The sequence below is a fragment of the Acyrthosiphon pisum genome, chromosome A1 (assembly GCF_005508785.2).
Source record: "Acyrthosiphon pisum isolate AL4f chromosome A1, pea_aphid_22Mar2018_4r6ur, whole genome shotgun sequence".
NCBI lineage: Eukaryota > Metazoa > Arthropoda > Insecta > Hemiptera > Aphididae > Acyrthosiphon > Acyrthosiphon pisum.
Window position 1 is genome coordinate 100,365,221 of NC_042494.1, and position 8,630 is coordinate 100,373,850.

Below are 8,630 nucleotides of genomic sequence, written 5' to 3' on the forward strand. Positions count from 1 at the left end.
AAAAGAAGAGAATATTTTGAAGGTCCGATTTTTAAAATTATAAATATAAAATCTAAAATATGCATTTAAATTACGCACGATATTTATTATTTTTCAGAGGTATTTTTCTAATACTATTTAAATAAAAATAAAAATTCAGCCTTTGATCCGACCTGAAAAAATGTTCTCTTTTTTTAAATAAAAAAAAAATTTACGAAATCCGACTATTTTACAGGGAGTGAGAGTTTTTCCCGTTAAGTCATTTTCGTCGATATATAATACACCGTATCGAGCTGTAGATTAGTGGAAAAGTTTTGTAATTAAGGCAATAGCTAAAATATAAAACATAATATTCAAATAGCATAGAAATTTTGAAAATTAGAAATACTGGCACCGACACCCTTAAGCGAATTCGACTGTATGTGTTATCTTGTGTTTACCTATTTCATATTTGTATTCTATCTGCAGGTGGTGTGGATTAATTTTTAACTTTATGCCAGAAATAGTATATACTGTCTGACACTCTGACTGTTAATTTTCGTAAATGTGTCATTGATTTGTGTGATGAAAATATGCAATGTAAGCAAAAATTCAAACTATCGTAGGAAACGGTCGTAAAAACTATTTCACACCTTCACGGACCGTTTTAGATTTGAAAAACTTTAAGTGATTGTGGCCTAACGGATATCAAGCCACTGTCATCCGAATACAGGCTAGAATATATACAAAACATATTTATTTATTTATTTTATTTTATTTTTATAAATATACGCTAAACGGCTTTTTACATAGGTTTAAACAAAAATAACAATGTATACATAATAGGTTGTAACGGCAAGGTATGCAAAGGTTAGGTAATAATTAAAGAAAAAAATATGCGTATTATTTAGTATTTATATTAGGTATATAATATATTATATATTGACATAATGGCGTCAAACTAATCGACGCATAAAAACAATTTTATGACGAAACTGCGTTCACCTAATGACCAAAAATCGGAATATGAATATATGATAATATGATAATATTATTCTTTATTCATACCGTTTTAATATTTGTATATCTATAATACAGCCTGTGACTCAACGCTGTGACTTACAAATACGAAAAAGGCGATAATATGAGTCAAACAGACAACAGTATAATGAGATTGACGAACATAAATATTAATTTAGTTCGGGCGTGACGGTGCTTCCATTTTATTTAGGTACTTACTTAGACTGTAATAAATCGTAAAAGCTACGCTGACAGATATTATGCTCTCCGTTCCAACCATTTTAATGACTATATATTATAATATTATAGCGGTTGAGCTCTATATTTATTATTTAACTATATATTAGCTAGTCGTTGGTATATAATATTATATGCATGGATATTGGACTTAATAGATATCACATATTCGTCTTAAGACTACCATAATAATGTATTATAATATTATGATATTGCTGCCTTACAACGTTAACGTTACATATATATTATTCTTATTCATTCGAAATATTAAAATAATTACTATAGTCATTCAATCATAATGGTTAACCTATATAAAACAATTTGTATATTTTGATAAAATTAAATAAGACTGTTATAACTAAAATATATTAGGATATAATTATTATAACTGATTACAATTTTGATAATTTTATTATAATTAAGTAGCTTATGGGTCTAATCTTTATCATAGTATCATTAAAATAATCAAAATTTAAAAAAAAAAAAAAATCAAAGTAGATTACTAAAAGACGCCGGGTCAACGATTGAGTCAAAATGTTCATATCCTATCACTCCAGTAATAAAATCAGTTTGTCTTCAGAGCTCACTCCAAATTCTGCAGTCTATTATTTTACTACAATTGTCTATTATGCGACACGTTTGTCTACAACGTTTCGATTCATAATAAAAACAATCTTCTTGTTACTCATATACTCGTTCATAAATTGAAGAAATCAAATTTGTTTATAACTAAAGGTAATTAGCAACATATTTTATACCTATTGCATTACATTAATAATAACCCTTTTATTGTAATTTATAAATTAATAATTCTATAACTAATTTTTATTCTCCAAAATGGTAGTACCTATAGTACGTGGGTATGTATAAACGTATAGTAAATTAAAAGACAATCTTAATACATTTAGTCATTTCAATATTATATTTTAGTTATATTTTAGCTTTTTATTTAATTTTTTAATTTTACATTTTAATAATTGACATTATATATATACTTACTACTTAGGCGTATAACTTATATTTACAATATATGCTTTATGTATATAATAGTACGCGTTCTGCAATGTACCTTTTTACCCGACAATACAAAGTGTCCGTTACTTGCACTTTTAATGCTCGACGTTACAAAGTGACCTAGAACCGATGTTTATACACCGTAGGATTTAATTGTATTACGAGATATATGTTATAATTGTTTTTTAAATATAATTTAAGAACATTTTGTACTTGTTTGGATTTGTAATTCTTTTGAAGCAAAGCTTCTTTACGCTCGTTTTGCGAGGGTAGTGAAATACTGAAATGAGAAAAAAGGTTACCAAAAAACGACCCGTGACGCTCTCTCTTAACACGGGACCGGGCGCATCGCGTTCAGCGATTCGTGTGCGCCGCGTCGTGGTCCGAGTCAGCACGCCGGCCGCCACCGGTGCCGCGTTCTGTTCCCTTTGACTCTGCACTCTCCGTCCCGTCACAGAACACCGGAGCATTAGTCCGTAATTCCCCATAAGATTTTTAATTTAAGCTTATTTTCAATTAAAGAGTGTGTAAAAAAACGAATTCAGTAAGAACGTCTTTGAAGCTTCGCTTCTGTCGGAGGTCCCGAGACCCACACCCGATTTTATTATGTATTTATATTTTATACAATGAAACAATTTTGTTCCTACAATCATTATAACAAATGTGTTCTATATTTGAACTGCAGTGATTAAAAGACACATTCAAATTTACAATACCCCTTAATGAATAATGATTAGGTACTACCTACTGTACTAGGTAATAATATCAAATATTTATTATCTGTCTTGGAGATACACCACTTTTTATTTTTGAAATGAAGGTATAGAATAGTTTTTAGAAAAATGTAAAAGTAGCGTTTGTGTATTTTATATTTTGTATTTGTATGTAACAGTTAATTGTTTCCTATGTTCATATACTATTTTGAAATGTATATAGAATTTTAGCAGAAGGGAAAAGGCAATTTAATTATATAGTCATATGTTTTGATTTTCAATATAATTTGTATGTTTATATATATTGGCATATTGCATATATTATAATATGACATATGTATAAGCACATTGATGTATTACAATAATAATTAGCTACATTGATAATTAGTTTACTACTACAGGACTATAGGTATCTATTGGCTATAACATTTAATTGGTTTGTATTACGTTTTTAGAAAAAAAATTAAATTAGGTACCTAATTATAATGCTTGGAATATTGGTACGGTCCATACAATTTATAACAAAAGAAATAAAAAATGCGGAAAACTGGAACTATTCAAAATTTAATTTTCAGGGGTCCTAAAATATTTGCAATGTTTATAATATAATTTTGATAAATCACCATCGTCAACAAGTTAAATTTAAATAATAATTAAAACAAAAAAATAATAACAAAACACAAATAAGTACATACAAAGTAGCAGGCAGATAAAATAAATATAAAATATAGGTACAATAAATATAATATAATATAATTTATGATTAATAACAATTAATTCATATACTTTGCTAGGTATATTATTTAAAAATTGTCTTATTTGAATTGCTCCACTATTGTGGACCGTACAAGTATTCCACGTTTATAAAGACCGTACCAGTTTTCCATTTACCCCTCATTATACTTGATTGTAATTTTGATGTCAAAACTAAGCTATATATTATAATATATTATGTACAATTAATTTAAACATACATTATATTACTTTTTAATCGTTTTATTAGGTACTATAGACAAGAAGTCTATATATAATAAAATAATTATAAATATTAAAAATGAAAAATGAAAACAATAATGAATTATCAATACATTTTTCATATATTTCAAAAATCAAACGTTCTGATAGAATTACCATTTACCTAGTAGCATTAATATAATAAATAATACATTCATAGTAATATATCCCAGGCCTATATTTTCACTTACCTATAGGTTTAGACGTTTAGTTATTCTCATATTATTATAGGTTACATATAATCGAAATAAAATGAAATAGTATGTTCCCTATAATACAACTGCTTATATACCATCGTAGGTTTATAGGTACTTTTTTTTTTTATCCAAGAGTGGTCCTTTACTCCTTTATAATAGACGTTGAATCTTGAATGGCATAATAGACCCCTGGGCTGTACCGTCGGTCGTATATCAATTGCGCCGAAATTACCTCCTTACTGGCAAGAAGTTGATTGCGCCGCGTATCAACTCCACCGAACTTTTTTTCATTTTGATTCCACCGGCAATCGACTCCGCTGAACTTTTTTTAGATATTGATTTCGCCGACTATTAATCCGCTGAATATTTATTTTAATAATAACAAATATGAAAGGCTTAAATTTTTTTGTTAATGCTGTTTTATGATAAGAAAAATGTTTTATTTCATTAGTATACACACTATATTATATGATAATCATTTAAATAACAAATAGTTAATAGGCACCCACACTTTTACATTGTATATTTTATAATTTTTATTTTTTATAGTAAATCTATTTAAAAAAATGTTAATTTTACTTAATTTTGTAAAAATGACATTCACTAGGTATTTAAGTTATATTATTTTATAAATTTAATACATGTATAATTGGGTTATATTATCCGTTGTGGACGACAATGTTTAAATTGTTTTAATAAAAAAAAATACATATTATACTATTATGGTAAACTGTTAATTAGAAAAAAAATTCTGTATAATATGATGCATGAACCGTAGGTGGAATAAACATAAACAAATATCTGGCGGAATCGATAGTCGACGGAATCAACATAAACAAATATCCGGCGGAATTGATATTAAAACGGCGGAGTTGATGAAACCCCGTACCCGTTTTCACCTAAAGTGTACCTTTCCCTTTACCACCAATACCCGTTTCTATCACACGAGATATTAAAAATCAGAAGTTTCCACCTAAATAATTTTTATGCTATTAAAAGCTGTAATACAGTAAGTTTATTTAAAAGTCTTATGTCGGGTTGCATGAACAATCACTACCTGATCATTTAATGAATCATACTGAGCTAATGGTCGCTTAAATAGATACTTTAGTGACCTAACCTAACCTATTGAACCATTAAATTAATCAATTTTTCAGGTATCTTGGCATATTATGTATAATATAATATTAAATTTATTTAATAAATAATAAATAAATAAATATTGAAAAACAGTGTAGGTATTATACATTTTAATAAAATAATTTTTATATAATCATATCAATTATATTAATAAAAATAATCTCAGTCTGTGCATGTTTAGGTATTTAGGAAATCCAGCTACGTCTGAGTGGGGCAAACGAATTCTTATTTCTATTGAATATTTTCGTAACACCGGGAGGGGATGGCGGGGTGTGACAAAGATTATTGGTAGGTTTTTGGCTCTTGCATCTATACTATAATATGTTTTTAATACGTTTGAAATGTCTTAAATGGAAAAAATCAAATAATTTTGTAGGTCAATATTTCCTGTGAAATACTTTGTATGATAGTTACAGTTCATAACATAACATAACGTCATACGTAGCTTACACAAATACATAATAAACCTATATATTATTATTATTGTTGTTCCGACATCGGCGAGCGTGACACACGCATTTATTAATAATACAGATACTATTTAATTCGCCCGATAATGATGACGTGTGCTGCAGCAGTTGTAGTCGTTTTGCGCGCGGTTTGAATATTTTTCGACGTGAAAATTGTAATCCCGAATAACCAGCCAGGTCCATCTATATCGATTACGTTTCGGCACGGAGGGCCATCGTTCGTGACACTCGGCAAACTCCGGTGCTGCCGTACCGCTGACCACCACCGCCTGCGCCAATAGGCCATGAGAGCAATAATATTATGCCGCCGGAGACGTATCTAAGGTCCGATCACGTTGTTGGCGATCATTTACAGACATCTTCCATACCGCGTTGTGGTCGTGCGGCGACCAGTCATGCAGGTACTAATGCAATCGGCGTGTACCATGTGAGTTTGAAGCGACAACGGCTGCTACCGGTACGTATTGTACTTACGTTTGTTGTTTGTAAGTTGTAACGCGCGTTCATCCACGGTATACACAAGGAGGATGGAGAGACAGGAGCGCACAAGAATTTGTATGACATTATTGGAACTAAAAGTTAATTTAAAATATCAACCCACCCCTTGACTATAGGTACTTAATTCATTACATCATAATATGTATAATATGCCAATAGAGTACATCTTATTTTGTATTTTAGATTCTGAGCAGAGCGTATTGCACATTTTACAATGATGTGCGTGTGTTTTTTTTAGTGTATGGGTAGGTAGATTATTTATGTTAAAAAAAAAACAGAAAGTGTCACAAGTGACCCTCGGAAGATGTGAAAACATTTATATGAGCTTAGAAATATAGATTTATTATATTGAATTTTAAGTAAATATTTTTAATTTAAATCACGTGCTTTCATATTATTTGTAGGATGGGATTGAACATTTTTAAGAATTATATTTGTTCAAATTTTATTTTTCAGAACACAGGGAGATAACTTTACGGAGGTACGCTACGTACATATTTACACGTATATAATATATAAAAATGAAAAACAAATTGAACTAAAAAATAGACAATAACCTAACTGTCATAAAAATCGCCTCTCCATTAATAGTATAATAGGTATCAAGCGTTACGCGAAAAAAATAACACTCGAAAATATTCACTGCCCAAGCGGAAATACCTGAACGCCGTACAAGGTATTTTCACCTCAAAAATCACAAGTAATTATTACTTCCATAGAAAATTCGCTTGACACGAATTCCGAAATAGACCTACCTCCAAGGTTGACGCTCAGTCCGACGTCTCAATTAAACTGTTAGTGTCAATAGAATTTTCAGTATTTTTCGAAAATTTTTAAAAACCAGTAGAACTTCAGATATAAAAATCGCCTCTCCTTTTAATAATATAATAGGTATCGAGCGTTACGCAAAGAGGATAACGCTCGAAAATGTTCACGGCCCAAGTGGAAACATTTGAACGCCGTATAAGAGGTTCTCACACTAGTAATTTGAGGAAAAATTAATTTTTACACAAGACCAGTTTTTGACAAATTAGTTTTATTTCTTTGTTGTAATTCGAAAAAGAACAAATTGTTGAAATTTTCACAAAATGTTCGTGTTAGCATTTTCTATACATTGTATAATTTTCAAAATATTTTGACTCTTTTTGACCTGTTTAAAGATATTTTAATTTTTTAGTTTATTTTCTACAAATATGTCAATGAAAAAATGTTTGCTAAGTCAAAGAGTTTGAAAATTTAATACAAGGTTCTTCAAAGGTATAGGTACCTATTATACCTATAGTTCATACTGATAAAATTATGTAAAATTGTTATAAGCAACATTTTTTAATAGACATTTTAACTTTAAAATTGGACGAAATTAGATATTTAAACGAAGAAAAACTACTTTATAGTTATTTTGTTGTAATTTAAAATATTATTCGTGAGACTTGAATCTTGAGATACCTATATTTTAGATTCTGAGCGGAGCGATGAATGTATTGTTTTTACAATGATGTGTGTGTTTTTTTTTGTGTGTCTGTCATCACCTTCTAGGACCGTAAAAATGCTTGGATTTTCTTCAACAGTATCGTTTCTGACAGGAAAGTGAATCTAGTTGGTACTTTAGGGGAGGGGGGGCGTCAAAAGCAACATGAAAAACAAAAGAAAAATTAAGGAAAAACGGGAATTTTTTCGCAAAATCTGTCAAAAAAAAGCGTGAAAATTTAATGTAAGGCTCCTGATATATTTTTACAATAGTATAGTAGTTAAAAAATATTAAAAATACATAGGCACAATTTTTTTTATAAGCATTTAAAAATCGAATTTTGACAACATTTATCAATCTATAGAGTCTTTGAAAAAGAAAACGTTATTTGTCAAAAATAAGATCTGGCACTAGTGGTAAATATGTAAATAGACATATTCTATGCCGATTAATTTAAACTGTACGTCAAAAATAATATTTTCAACAATTCAATTTGTAACTTTGTTAAGTTAGTTAACATTTAAATTTAATATATTAATATCTTAGTTTTGGTCAGTGACATTAAAAGTAATTTAAATTAATTGAGTTATTAATTAACTATCAGTTACCGAATTCAATACACATAATATCATAACTAGGGCTCGGATTTATATGCATTTGCATGTTTTTACTAAGTGTATGCACGTCTAGGGGGTTCTAAAATGTCCACGGTTCATCTCACACTGAATTTAAACACCAAATTTTATATTGCATATTTTGCATATTTAGAGGATAATTGCATATTGGTTCATAAGTGCATATAATACGCATATTTAATGGTTTTTAATAAATTGCCTATTTTATTTAAGATATTATATTTTAGTTATTTTAAAAGAAAAAAAATCGTTGACAGGGTCTTTTA

General features: G+C 29.0%; 1 protein-coding gene across 2 annotated transcripts in view; it reads left to right on the forward strand.

Annotated features, from left to right (window-relative positions):
* The first annotated feature begins 1,763 nt into the window (after positions 1-1,763).
* The window catches only part of LOC100167195, a 13,591-nt gene continuing 6,724 nt past the window's right edge, over positions 1,764-8,630 (forward strand). The window contains exon 1 of one of the 2 annotated variants that reach the window (XM_008184767.3): positions 1,764-1,950. Coding sequence is in view for 1 of the 2 variants with exons in the window: in XM_001947412.5 (XP_001947447.2) it covers positions 6,065-6,220 (156 nt within the window). In the remaining variant the exon portion in view is untranslated. Of the gene's footprint in view, positions 1,951-5,774; positions 6,221-8,630 lie in introns of those variants that run through there. The other variant, XM_001947412.5, reaches the window with a different exon arrangement.